We start from the raw sequence: 14,480 nt of genomic DNA, 5'->3' as shown, positions 1-14,480 counted from the left end.
AACTATGACCTCTTCTGTTGGCCTGTGCTCCTCCTGCTGCCCTTTTCCTCCTCCCCCCACCTTTTTTTGAGCATCTGCCTGCTTTCTGCTCATACCTTAACGAAGGGCTCAGGCCCAACATGTTAATTAATATCCCATTGTTTTCTATAGATGATGTGTAACCTGCTAAGGTTCTCCAGTACTTTTGTGTATGGCATTCGATCACTGCATCTGCAGACTTTTCTGTTCAATTCTACCCATGTTGGTCTGTAGCTCTCTATGCCTTGCTGATTCAAGGGCCTCTCTAAATGTTTCTTAAATGCATTGATTGCACCAAATTTCACCAGGTCCTCTAGCAGTGAGTTCCAGATGTCAACCACTCTCTCTATTAATAACAACTTGCTCCTCAAACCACCTTTAAAATTCTTTGCCTCAATTCCCCTATCGGGAAAAAGATTCTGACTATTTATTAATGAATGTATCTTGATAAAGGAATCTTTACCTGAAACATTGATCATTTCTACCCAATAGTGCTGTATGACCCACTGAGTTTGTTCAGCAGTTCACTGTTTGCTCAAGATTCCAGCATCTGCAACTTCTGTGTTTCTCTATCTACCATATCTATGTCTCTTAAAATGTTGCGTATCCTTATCAAATCACCCATCAACCCCCTTTACTAAAGGGAATACAAGCCCAGTCTATCAAATCTCTCCCCAAGGTTATTACAATCCTGCAAAATACCTTCTGCTCTTGCTAGTGCATCCACAACCTTCCTATAAAGTACTGACCAGAACTGAATGCATTACTCCAATCTAACCTGTGTTTTGCAAAATTGCAACATAATATTCCAACTTTTATATTAATTATGTATTCAGCATTCATATCCAAGATATTAATCACAAACAACAAAGATCCTGAAGTCCCTGAAGAACACCAGTGGACACAGATTTTCAAGGAACCATCCAAACTGCATTGCCAGATTCAGCTCCAACAGTGTGATGTTTGCAGATGACACAACAGTAGTTGGCCTCATCAGCAACAATGATGAGTTGAACTATAGGGAAGAGGTGGAAAATCTCATTAAATAGTGCAAGTGTAACAACCTGAGTTTCAACGTGGACAAGACAAAGGAGATGATCATGGACCTCAGGAAAACCAGGAACGTCCACTCTCCACTACGCATCAACAACTCTGTAGAAGAGAGAGTGGAGAGCACCAAGTTCCTTCGCGTTCACTAACTAGAGACCAATCATGGACACTCAGCATCTCCTCACTTATCAGGAAAGTGCAACAACGACTGCACTTTCTGTGAAGACTGAAGTGGGCAAGGTTACCGGCCACCATTATGTCAACCTTCTATAGGAGCTCCTTAGAGAGTGTTTTGGCCGGTTGCATCTCAGTGTGGTACGTTGCTGCAGAGAAATGGATTGGAGGCCAATCCATAAGACCATAAGTGTGGCAGAGAGGATCACTGGAGTCTCCCTCTCCCCCCAGTGACATGATCTACTAGGATCGTTGTCTGAAGAGGGTGTGCAAAATCATTGAGAATCCTTTCCACCCTGCACACAGCATCTTTCAGCGGCTCCTGTTAGGGAAGCGATACAGGAGGATCAGAGCCAGCACCTTCAGGCTGAGGAACAGCTTCTTCCCACGGGCAGTGAGAATGCTGAAGGACCAAAGGAATTACTCACATTTACCATCCAAGACTCATATTCATGAAACAATATTTATTTATTTTTATAGATAATAATACTTGTCCTGCATATGCATTATTTGTCTGTGTATGTTATGTCTGGTTGTTTTGCACCGAGGACCAGATATCACTCTTATCATTGAGTTGAATCTGTAGAATCAGATGACAATAAACTTGACTTATGGAAGAAATATTAAACTGAGGTCCTTACTGTCTACTTTAATGTGAAAAATCACATTGCATAATTTATTCCACAACCAGCATAACTCAAATTAATTGTTTTTTTTCCTACATTGCTGGTTGTGGAATAGGCATATTGGCTGCCTCATTTCAAACAGATGCTTTGTTGTTATGGATAGAAGTAGGGATCCAATAGAATTGTTTTCATGGAGACAAAATTTATAACTTTCCAGACAGGTCAAGGTTGAATAACTTTACAGCGAAACTTGAAGAATGATAGTATTTTCATCTCTCAAAGAATGAAGATTACATGACTTCATTTACATTTAATTTTCAAACTGACTTGTGTATTCATAATTATGATGTATGTGCGTAAAGAAGAAATCAAATAAATAGTGCATTGACTAGTATAATTGATATGGACAGACACACACAAAATCCAAATACAGTAAAACCCCTGGTATCCAGTACTTATGGGGATTGGTAGACGCCAGATAAGCACATTTTTCGGTTGCTTGAGACTGCCTTGCAATGCTCAACTAATTAAACAGTTTAAAAGGCAAAAATACTATACTGTACTTACACTGAACAAACTTCACTTGCATGAATATATGAACCTTAAAGTGTTTAACTTTATTTTCAGTCATAATCTTTGAAAACATTTAACCGTTGCTGCATCTGCAGATTCCTCCCCCTCCATGAGCCACCCGAAAGATGAATAATATCATAATTACCCCCCCTCAAGTTTACAGATAAAGCCTTATTAATAAACTTAATAATGTACTAATAAAGATGAAGACTCTTACTAAGCAGGATAAGGAGACACCAAGAGAGTCACCCCAATGGCAAGCAGCATCAACCAGCTCTTCAACCTGGGTGATGCTATTTATTGAAACACAACTTTATCCAAAATTTATTCACACAGCTGATACGAGCAAAGCAAGACCAAGGCACTCTTATAAATATTTTTAGATATTCATTTATTTACTTATTTTCCTCTTGTTTTCTTTTTTGTCAGTTGCTGGAATTCCAGATACAGGGGTTTTACTGTATTTTGTTTGTAGAAGATGTTTACAAAAGATACATAATGTGCTTTAATTTGTTTATTATATTATTTTTCAGGTACTTTTAGACTGAAGTATGCGCCTCCATCTGAAAATATGGATTCAGCAGACTAATAGCTGAAAATGCACATTGATAGGAATCACAGTGTGCCATGGAGTAAAATAATAGCAGGTACAAAGAAAGACACAAAAACTTTCAATGGATATCTTGTCCTGCTCAATTAATTTCCTGCTTTTTTTTAATCCAAAGGTGCTTTTTATAAAAAAAAAAATCTTATACGGGATATAAACTACACTGTGCATGCACTAGCTGTAAATATAAGGATGATGGAGTTGTATTGGCTCAAACCAGAATCAGTGTATTCAGCAAAATTGTGCATTGACATTGCACAAGGAAAGTGAAATTTATCCTGAACTGTTACATAACTATGGCTGTTTCAAGGAACTAAAATACAACAGCAGAAATCTTCCAGAATAACAATTTTCCTTTTGATAACCCATCTGTACAGTTTTACAAGAATAGGAAAAAAAATGTTACATTGGTTTCAAATAATTCATCGTATTATTTACAATGCAATATTGGCGGAATTCAATAAAGTACTCTCACCTGTCCACCAAGAGAGGGAAGATATTTAGAAAAACAATGTTGAAAGTACAGAAGAACTCTAAGTCTCTGTGAAGATGCCAAGCATAAATGTGACAGGGTGGGAAAACTTGTACCTGTTTTTGTAAGGTTCTTCAACTTGTATATTTTTAATAGAGAGACCTTTACATGTAAAGTGATACAAAAAATTATTTTTTGTAAAGTTAGTTCTGTTTTGTAGAAATATGCTGTCAAGTTCTTCTGAATCAATTTGTCATGTTTACAAGTGTTTGTATGCGTGTGTGTGCGCGCGTGCGTGTGAGCGTGTGTGCATGTATGTGTCAGTCACAGCTGATGTAGAAGAATCTTTACATGTGAGCATTTATAAGAATACTGAATCGGTTTTGCAATTTATGGTTTCATTGAATTTGCATAACATACTAAATCAGCAAAGTCACTCAGTTCTTTAGTGTGAAAATGTAGCCTGTTACTTTGTCATCATTTGGAACATAAGAATTGATATTTTGCTTTCAACCATAAGAAGGAAATCTTGATCCATTAAGATAAAGAATTTTGTTTTGGTCACAAAGAAAATAAGTGTTTTATGCTTTTCCATCCCAGATTTGTAAATACAGATCTGTACGAGTTGGAAGTGGAAGCTATTACTTACAGTTGCTCATCCTCTTGTCTATGCAAAGTGGAAGTTCTCCACAGAACTGAACATACACTACAGTACTGCATGTGATAAAATACATTTTGAAAATACAGTATGTTAAAATGTTTGCAAATAGTATTTTTACTTCACAGGGCAAACTTGAAGATTTAACATTTGAAGTTATGCTTGTTGTGTCATTGCATTGCCCAACTCATAAGATAACAGTGTAGGAATAAAGTCAGAATGATTGGTATGCACCATTATTACTTGCCTTACTTAGCTTGAAATCAAGAATTAGTTTTCCAAATAAATTTGACTGCATTATCATATGTTTGCATTCTACATTATAATGTTTATGATCAAATGCTTCCACCTAAGTTTATTGGTGTACATTTTTACTAGAGATTGCAAACACATTATTTGAAACCTAATGCAAATTAAGTAATTTTTAATTAAAAACCCTGCCACTTTATATTAATCCAAGTGTTTGGTTAATAAAATGTTTTTATTTTTTTTATAATTTCTATGCTTGCAAGACATGGTAAACCTATTTTAGCTATTCTACAAAAGACCCATGTAAATTTTGCAATATGAGGTGATGCCAGTATACCTCCCAAGTTCTAAAATGTTTTCTGGTAAATTGGATACTTTAATCAGGATGTTAAAATCTTAAATGCAACATCTGAACAGAATTCCATAAAATTTTAGTTTTAACAATATGTGATTCAATATTCCTTTTATTACCATCTGTAATCAAATCCATTTTTTGGGGATGGACCCAAGTTGTGTATCTCTCAAAAGCTTTGGATATTCCTTACTGCAAACCAAATGATTTTAAAAGTCTCTATTGCATCAACACCTTGAAACTTGATACTTGGAAACCATTTGATGATTGAAAATATTTTATGCCACCCATCTTTATATTGAAATAAACCATTGGAAGATATATGATTGTGACATCAAAATATTGTGCTTGAGTGATGCTAGGTACAGCTTTTGATGTTGAAACGGAAAATTTACCATGATATATTTGTATTAGGCCACCTGTGATAAACCAATATTAATGCAACTGGAAAATGTCTAAGATCTGTATATCCATGAAAGATTTTTTGTGATTTATAGGATAATTATGAAAATTGTGTGAATAATATCCGCTTTCAAGATTGAAACCAAGAACCCACCTGATTTAAAAAATGTTGGGTATTGGCCTTTAACAAGACAATCTAAGTTGATGTGAATTTGATACATTTTTCATAAAGTGAACAATGAGCATTTATGTGGATAATTTATAAACACTACGGAACTTATTAATGGTTGAGATAATTAAAATAGACACAAAATAATTAAGCAGCACAAAATGTTTGGGCTAATCGTGACTATGAAAACACAAGATGCGAGATTTTTTTCCTCACTAAATTATTTTATTTTTGTTAGGGATTATTTAATGTGAAAATATTGTTTATTCAATTCTGACAGATTGTGCAACACAAATTAGAAATGTTATTAGTACAGTATATATTAATTCAGGCTAGCATTAGAGAAAGAAAATTATTGCATGACTAAACCCATTTGAGAAACAGATTTGTGCCACTTTGAGACATTTTTACACATAATGAGAACTCCATCAAATAGGCAAAGTAGCAAATGCCATTGGAATATCTTCAAGATTTGTAAATACATTTTAAAAATGTATATTTAATACGATTGTGTAATCAGGCATTTGTGAGTTCATCAAATGCCATCTGTGATGAAAAAGCATGGTACAAACTTGATTGTATTTCAGTTTATTTAAAACATAATAGAATATAGTGATGAACAATAGTTTTTTTATAAGCTTAAAAGGGAGAGCAATATTTCCTTTCATTCAGTGCTAAATATATTTCTCTCCTTTATTTCTCTATTCCCCTCTCCATTTCAGAGAAAGATAAATCTTCAAGTTCCAGTGGCCTAATAATTAAAACCCAGCATTGATGGAAGATATAATGATTAAAGAAGACAGTTTTATTCCCAATCTCTGCTGAATTAACAATTTCAGCCATTAATTTCAGGCTGTGTTTAGGAGTGAATGGGGAATCTGAAACAGGCTTGGTGATAACGGCTGTTTGGAATTTGGTTACATGAGAATGGTATTATGTGTTTTGTAGCTGAATAGTTTCCAATTTATGCCTAAATATGAGGATTGATTACTTGAGTCAGTGTCAACCACTGAAAACACTGTCTATTCTTGCAAGATTTGCATCCATCAATTCGTCCTCCCATTGAAGTCAATGAAGCAGAATTTTTTTTAAAAATACAGAATACAAATGTAATCTTAACAAGGATGAATTTTTCCTTCTTGATGCTTCCAGAGAAACTGGAGAAAGCAGGATAAAATTGGGAAGATGTAATGAGAGTTTATTTTCATATGCACGTACAATATACAGATGCACCAAAATTCTTGTGAGCTACAGCCAAACAGGTAAGCAAAATACACCAACTACAATAGTATACATTAAATTATCACAGTATGTAAGCCAGAAAAAGAGATAATAAACATAAAAGGATAGATAAATAAGAGACATTTCATTAGTGCAAACAGATGTTATGGTGGTCCCAGACAAGTTTATGGTTAGTGATAGGGTAGTATGGGAAATTCAAGAGCCTGATTGCTGCTGGATTAAAAACTTCTTGAACCAAGAAGTGCTGGACCTCTGGGATCTGTACCTCCTGTCTTGAAGGTAGTAAAAAAGAGGTTTTGATCATGCACAAAAATAAAAAATTACCACGTGCATTGGACATTTGCAAAATCATCAAATTTGGGGCAGAGTATCAAAGTACAGTATTTGTCTTTTTCTTGCAATCTTTGATGTCATCCTTACAATGTGTGATCACTCCTTTTGCCCTGCTGATTAGATCCCCATCTTTTTCCAAATTGTATTTAATTTTTTTTGCAGAACTTCATGAACTTGATTTATGGTGATATACTGAATACATGTGTAAAAGTTGACCCCAAATGCCTTGATTGCAGACCTTTCCCTCAGCCACCTGCGCACAGGTACTCTTGACACCCTTACTGTGAATCCTAGCCTTGGCTGCCCACCCACCGGAGCTCCTCAAGCCCTAACTGCAGATCCTCATCTCAGCCATGCACCCATCTGAGCTCCCAAAACCCTGAACGCAGACTTACCACCTTGTCCCAGCCATGTGAGCTCCTGACGCCTTGAACAACGCAGGTACTTACCATGGTCAAAAGTAGTATGTGCTTAATAGTCGACCCCCTAAATTTTACTCTAAAGAATGGTCCCCAAAACTCGACTATTACACAAGTATATATGGTAGATACTGTACCAGAGAGTGATTTGGATATCTGACAATGGGTTTGAAGGCATCATTCTTTCTGAAGGTTTCAAATGAACACGAGAGACACCCTGAACATTCAGATGAAGTCATTACATTCAAATAACTAACTGGGATTGCAGCAATATTTTTCCTTCAGGTTTACTTTTGCCAGTTGGTAATCCAATATGCCAGACATTTAATGTGTAATAACATGAGTAATACATTCATGTTTGTGACCATATAGAATCATAGAACTCTACAGCACAGAAAACAGGCCATTTGGTCCCTCTAGTCTGTGCTGACCATTCTCTCTAGTCTCACTGACCTGCTCCCATTCCATAATCTTCCAGACCTTTCCCATCCATGTATTTATCCAATTCTTGAAACACAAGATCAAGCCTGCATTCACCACATCAGATGGCAGCTCATTCCACACTCCCACCACTCTGAGTGAAGAACTTCCCCTAATGTTCCCCTAAGATGAAAGGGGAAAGGTTTTAAAGTATGACCTCTTGTATTTATCTCCCCCAATCTAAGAGGAAAAAGCCTACTCGCGTCCACTCTGTCTATTCCTCTCATAATCTTGTAAACCTCTATCAAATCTCCCCTCATTCTTCTTTGCTCCAAGGAAGTCCTAATCTGTTTAATCTTTCCCTATAACTCAACTCCTGTAGACCTGGCAACATTCCAGTAAATCTTCTCTGCACTCTCTCAAATTTATTGATAACCTTTCTGCAGTTAATCGCCCAGAACTGCACACAATATTCCAAGTTTGGCCTCACAAATGTATTAAATAGCTTCAACATAACGTACTAACTCATACTCAATACTTTGATTTATAAAGGCTAAGATGCCAAAAACTTTCTTTGCAATCCTGTCCACTTACAACACCACCTTCAAGGAATAATGTATCTGTATTCCTAGATCTCTCTGTTCCTCCGCAGCCCTCAGTCATTTACTGTGTATGTCCTACCTTGGTTTGCATTCCAAAATACATCACTTCACTCTTGTCTGCATTAAACTTCATCTGCCATTTTTTTTTGGCCCATTTGTCCAGTTCATCCAGATTCCTATGCAAGCTTTGAAAATCTTCCTCACTGTCCACAGCGCCTCCTATATTTGTGTCATCAGCAAACTGGCTGATCCAATTTACCACACTATCATTGATATAGACAACAAACAACAATGGTCCCAATATGGATCCCTGAGGTACACCATTAGTCACAGGCCTCCAGTCTGAGAAACAAACATCCACTACCACTCTGTTTTCTTCCACATGCCCAATTTTGAATGCAGTTTACAACCTCTCCATGGATAACTAGTGTAACCTTCTGAACTAACCTCCCATGTGGGACCTTGTCAAAGGCTTTACTAAAGTCAATGTGGACAACATCCACAGCCTTTCCTTCATCTACCTTCTTGGTAACCTCAAAAAACTCTTCAATATTTGTTAAACACAACCTGCCATGCACAAAGCCATGCTGACTGTCCTTAATCATCCCACAGCTGTCCAAATACCTATATATCCTGCCTCTCAGAACTCCTAATAAGTTTATTTATTACTGACAGCAGGCTCACAGGCCTATAATTAACTAGCTTATTTTTGGAGCCTTTTTTAAACAATGGGACAACATGAGCTACCCTCCAATTCTCTGGCACCTCACCTGTGGCAAAAGGTAGATAAATTACCCAGGCCAGATATGATATTCCTTTGGATCTTGAGGGAGACTAGTGTAGAAATTTCAGGGGCCCTGGCTGATGTATTCAAAATGTCGTTAGCCATCTAAGTTTATCATGGGATACTATTTGATTACCAAATCAAGAACATAATGCGCTGAGAAGGAAATAACGTTATTGTCTTTTCCATTCTCAAATAAATGATGGGAATTGTTAAATTGAAGTACTCAAATTTTCTGTTTACCATGGCTTTTTGCCTATTTTGAAGGACTAGTGTTGACATAAAACTCACAAAACTCACAATAAAAATTGTGTCCACCACGGGAGGGGGGGGGGGGCATGATGGCATAGGAGAGAGACATCTCTCACGACGGATTTTTGAAATGCCCTTTTAAATATATAACTTTTAATGGAGTACTATTGGAACAAACTGAAATAACTGAAAAAAAAACTAGGGCTGAAACAATGAAAAAAAATTTTTTAAAGCATTTATTGAGCTTGGAAGAAGTAAGGCCTACCTTAGAGCTGGATCCAGGGAACTCGGGTAATATTCCTCCTCGCTCCCAGCAATGACAGGCGGCTTATCCAAGGATAAAGCAGGCCCCTGTGCCGCAGAGTCCCAGACAAGATGGCGCCAACACAAAACTACTTTCTTCCACAGAAGCTGGAGAGTCTTTGTGAATGTGCACTATTCCTAGTATTTTTCTCCCGGGGTGGAGGGTGGGGGGGAAAGAGCTGGTGCTCGCCAGACCAGCAAGTCAGAATTGGTCTAAGGCCCGGGGTGGGGGGGGGGGTGTAAACAAAAGTCATGGTGATAGAAGCAGAAGAACTGGGAGCAGGGGCAATGGAAGAATTCGAAGAGCCAAGTTTAGAAGAAAAATTTCAATTTAGTGAACAAGAAGAAATGCAAGAAAAACCTGTTGCAGCTCAGGGTAGTCATTTACCAAAACAACTATTTTGAGCAACAATTTCAAGCAATGTCTCAGCAGATTTCTTTGGGTTTTACATCTGTTAATAAATAAGCTTTCAAATGTTATGGAGGACATTGCAACTGTTAAAGCTGATGTTGCAAAATATGCAAAGGTTGTGGATAAAGTACAAGAGAAGGTTAAGAAGATGGAAGATAAGATGGGAGGATTGTGTGATATTGATCAGTGTCAACAAATGTTGAATACTTTTGATTATTCATTTACTGGATGGAGGATAGATAAGTGATTTATTGAAGAAAATTGACTCATTGGAGAATCAGAGCCAGAGGAATGATGTGAAGATTGTGGGTTTGCCATTAGATTTTGAAGGTTTTGAATCAGTAAAATTCTTTCATAAATGGATACCTGATGTCTTGGGTTTAGATTTGTTTCTGAATGGATTGGAATTGGATAGGGCCCATAGAGCACTCAGAAGGAAACCACTGCCTGGTCAATCATCTTGATCTGTTTTGCTCAGGTGTTTATGATATCAGGATAGAGAACTGATTTTAAGATTGGCAGTTCAAAATGCACGATAACATGGAGGCCCATTGATGGTTCAGAACAGAAGTTTTTTTTAATGTGGATCTTAGTCAAAATATTATTGAAAGACGTAAAGAATTTAACTTGGCGAAAGCAATCCTCTGGCAGAAGGGTTACAAATTTGCTTTTAGATTTCCTTGTGTTTTAAAAGTTTTTAATGGGGAATATGAATGTCAATTTTTTGAAGATAATGGTAATTCATTGATTTTTGCTAGTTCTGTGCCCGATCTTTAAAAAAGTCAGTCTTCATCCTCTCAAGTGCAAAAACCTGAATGGAGTTGTTCAAAAGAATGGTAATGGTGTTCAGAAGGAGAAAAAGAAGAAAATACAGACAGGTTGATTGGTGGAGATGCAAAAAAAAAAAGGAATCTAGTGATTCTGAAGAGATCTTGATTGATGATGAACAAGTGGAAGAAGCTTATCATATCTGAACTTTTTGTTTATATAATTCTTGTTATCTCTGTTCAGGAGAGATGCAAAATCTCATTGTAGCTCAATCGACACCGTCACTCACTTAGTGGCTTAGGCTGCTACCCATGTTGTAAAGGGGAATAGTACTTAAGGGGGAGAAGTTTTTTTTATATATTGTTTCAGGTTTTTTTTTCTTTTATTCTTTTGAGGAGATTTGGATTAATTTTATAATTTTTTTGTGGATGGAGACCCTGCTGCACAGACAGATCTTTAGATGGCTAATTTAAAATTTGCTACATTTAATGTGAATGGGCTCAATAATCCGATTAAAGGTAAGAGAATGTTAACTTGTATTAAGAAATTAAAAGTTGATTTTGTATTTTTGAAAGAAACTCATTTAACTGAAATTGAACATCAAAAGTTAAAAAGAGACTTGGTGGATCAAATTTTCTATTTTAATATTAAAGCTAGAGGTGTGGCAATTTTAGTTCATTAAAAAATTGCCATTTATTTTGGAATCATGAGTCAATAGTGAGAGTTTTGTTAGTAAATTGTAAAATTTATTCTGAATCTTAGACTTTGGCGAATATTTATGCACGAAATGTGGATGACGAGATGTTTTTTCAAGATTTTTTACTTAATTCATCATATTCTCATGATCAAATTATTATAGGGGTGATTTTAATTGTTGTTTGGATCCTTTAGTGGATAAACCTGGTAAGGAGATGCCTAGAACAAAGATGGCTAAAAAAAACTATTTTTGATGAAGGAACTGATATATGTAGGAAATTAAACCCAAAAGAGAGGGACTATTTTCATTCAGCTCAGTATTGATTTTTTAATTATCAGCTCAGTTATTGGTTAATATAGTATTGACTGAATATGAGTCTAAAATTTTGTCGGATCATTCACTTGTATTATTGACATATGCAGAGACAGAAAAAATGGTTTCTACATATTGTTGGAGGTTTAATTCTTTATTATTAAAAGTGAAGAATTTTGTAAATATATTAATGAACAAATACAACAGTTTTTAGATATAAATAGAAATTCTGTGAATAGTAAATTTGTATTATGGGATGCTTTAAAAACATATTTAAGAGGTCATATTAGTTTCACAGTTAAAAGCAATATTTAATTGAGGTTGATATGTCAGAGAAATATATGTTTTGGAAAAAAAGTTACAGAGGAATCCATTTGATAAAGAGAAAAAAGTACAATTAGGTTCTAAGAAATTGAAACATAATACATTACAAACTTGAACATTTATTGCAAAGATCTAAACAAAAATATGAGTTCGGGGAAAAGGCACATAAAGTTTTGGCATGGCAATTGAAATCTGAGCAAGTATCTGGGACAATAAAGGCGGTTAGAAAAAATTCAAAAATTTCTTGTATATCTTTTTCATAAGCTATTATAACAGTAATTCTTAAAAACGAAAAGGACCCTTTGAATCCTAGGACTTGTAGGCCAATTTCATTATTAAATGTTGATTATAAGCTTTTGACTAAGATTTTGGCTAATAGATTAGTACAATTTTTTACCAAAATTTATTCATACTGATTGTAAGAAAATTTTAAAAAAGATTGCAAGTACAGGTATTATACACAAGTTCTTAATTTTTTCAAAAACACTTTTTCATGACTCCAATTTTTTTCACGTTCTAATTTTTTTTGGACCTGAACTATTGTGTTATACATTGCTGGTCTCTGTTGCCCCATCAGCACGATGCATAGATCCTTTGGAATGGAGAAGGAAAGACCTTCCTGCCTGTTGTCAAAAGAAGACATGCTTTTCCTGTTGCTGAGAAAACCTTGGTACCATTTCCAGGGCTGAACTGTAGTGTTGGACTCTCAAATTATGTATCACATTTGGATAAAGCAGCAGACTGCACGTTTGCCAATGCCAGAAATTGTCTATTCAGAATGAGCAGGTGACATCAGCTTCATGCGTGTAGCAATACGAGTAACCCAAATGTCCTCAGTGCAATAAGGATAACCAACATTTTAAACACCAAATTAAGAAGCATTATCTCAAAGGTACTAATCTCTGGATTGTTGCCTATAAATTGGCAAAGGACAAATAAAATTAGGGAAATATAAAAATGGTTTAAAGTTTGGTCTGCTGGAAGTGTGTTTCATTTCCTGGGAAAGTGGTGATCGAGTTGTACCATTAGGGTGGTGTATACCTGACCAATGTTCCAGCAAATTACATCACCAAAGAAATGGAGAAGGATGTTAACTGAATAATGGGTGTATCAAATGGAGAGAAGGATATTAATATATAAAATGATGAACCAAAAGGAAGTAATCAAGATTTGGTGTTGTGCAGAGATAAGAGGGTAGATATAAAATTTAATTTTACACTTTTAGAATATGGAACATAATAGTACATGCTTAGGAAGCAACAATGATAACATGAAAGAGAACTAGTTAAAAAGAACTGCAGAAATCAAGTTTAGGAATCGGTCAGTCAAAATGCATTTAAGGAGATTTTTCAGAATGCATAGAATCAAAACATTCCAATGAGAAAGAAAATTCCCAAGGCGGGGAGGGGGGAAGGTGAACTAAAAAATGTTAAATATCGCATAAAACCTGAAAAACCATGTCATTGCAAGTCAGAAGATTAGGCAGAGTATTAAAAGTGTAAAAGACAACCAGGGAAGGAAACAGTAAAGTATGCAATAAACACAGAAAATTAAATTTAAAACAGTAAGGGTTTCCAGAGAAGTTTAAAATTTGGTCCTGTTGAGAGTCTGGGAAATTAATAAAGGCCAGTGACACAATTAACATCTGAGAAATGAAAATATGTGAGGAAAATTATAACCATCGGAGCATGCCCTGATCCAAAAGGCTTCCATCGAGAGTGGGGGAAGAGTAGCTCCCCTCCTGTAGTACTCTCTCAATCGTGATTCAAGGTCCCAACCTCTGTCATTCCTAAATTGAATTGTATTTACAGGTCAATCTGGCTTTCAAGATGACCTCAAGCGATGGATGTCAAGTGGGGACTGTTACTGAAGGAGACTGACTGCCGATTCTGACTCGTCTCACCTGCCCGTCAAGACGGACAGAAGGATGGTTTAGGGCGGCCCCCATTTGTTTTGTCTGTGCCAGTGGGACCACGTTAGTGCAGGGGCTTCCCCAAGTTTGACAAGCAGGAGAGCTGGACGGGTTCGTTTCGTACCCCCCAACATTGACCCCGTTCTCGTCGACTGTCCCAGTAAATAACAACGACGTCAATGACCGCAATCAGGTGGAGGAAGAAACCGGAAACCCGAGCAACCTTTCGACCTTCAGTCGCCCCACGTGACCGGCCCCGCGACTCGCCCGTGGTGACGTCATCAGTGATTGCCACGAGTAACTCCGCAGCACCCCCTCCGGTCACGTCCACCCCCTCCCCCACCCCCCCA

At 36.5% G+C, this 14,480-nt stretch overlaps 1 protein-coding gene across 2 annotated transcripts in view; it reads left to right on the top strand.

Annotated features, from left to right (window-relative positions):
• zcchc14 (zinc finger, CCHC domain containing 14) overlaps positions 1–5,386 on the top strand; it is an 87,474-nt gene extending 82,088 nt beyond the window's left edge. The window contains exons 13-14 of one of the 2 annotated variants that reach the window (XR_011345880.1): positions 2,975–3,088; positions 3,167–5,386. Coding sequence is in view for 1 of the 2 variants with exons in the window: in XM_069901822.1 (XP_069757923.1) it covers positions 2,975–3,030 (56 nt within the window). In the remaining variant the exon portion in view is untranslated. Of the gene's footprint in view, positions 1–2,974 lie in introns of both variants that reach the window. The other variant, XM_069901822.1, reaches the window with a different exon arrangement.
• Positions 5,387–14,480: the final 9,094 nt, after the last annotated feature.

This window comes from Narcine bancroftii, chromosome 10 (assembly GCF_036971445.1).
Source record: "Narcine bancroftii isolate sNarBan1 chromosome 10, sNarBan1.hap1, whole genome shotgun sequence".
Taxonomy (NCBI): domain Eukaryota; kingdom Metazoa; phylum Chordata; class Chondrichthyes; order Torpediniformes; family Narcinidae; genus Narcine; species Narcine bancroftii.
This window is presented reverse-complemented; position numbering and strand designations above follow the sequence as displayed.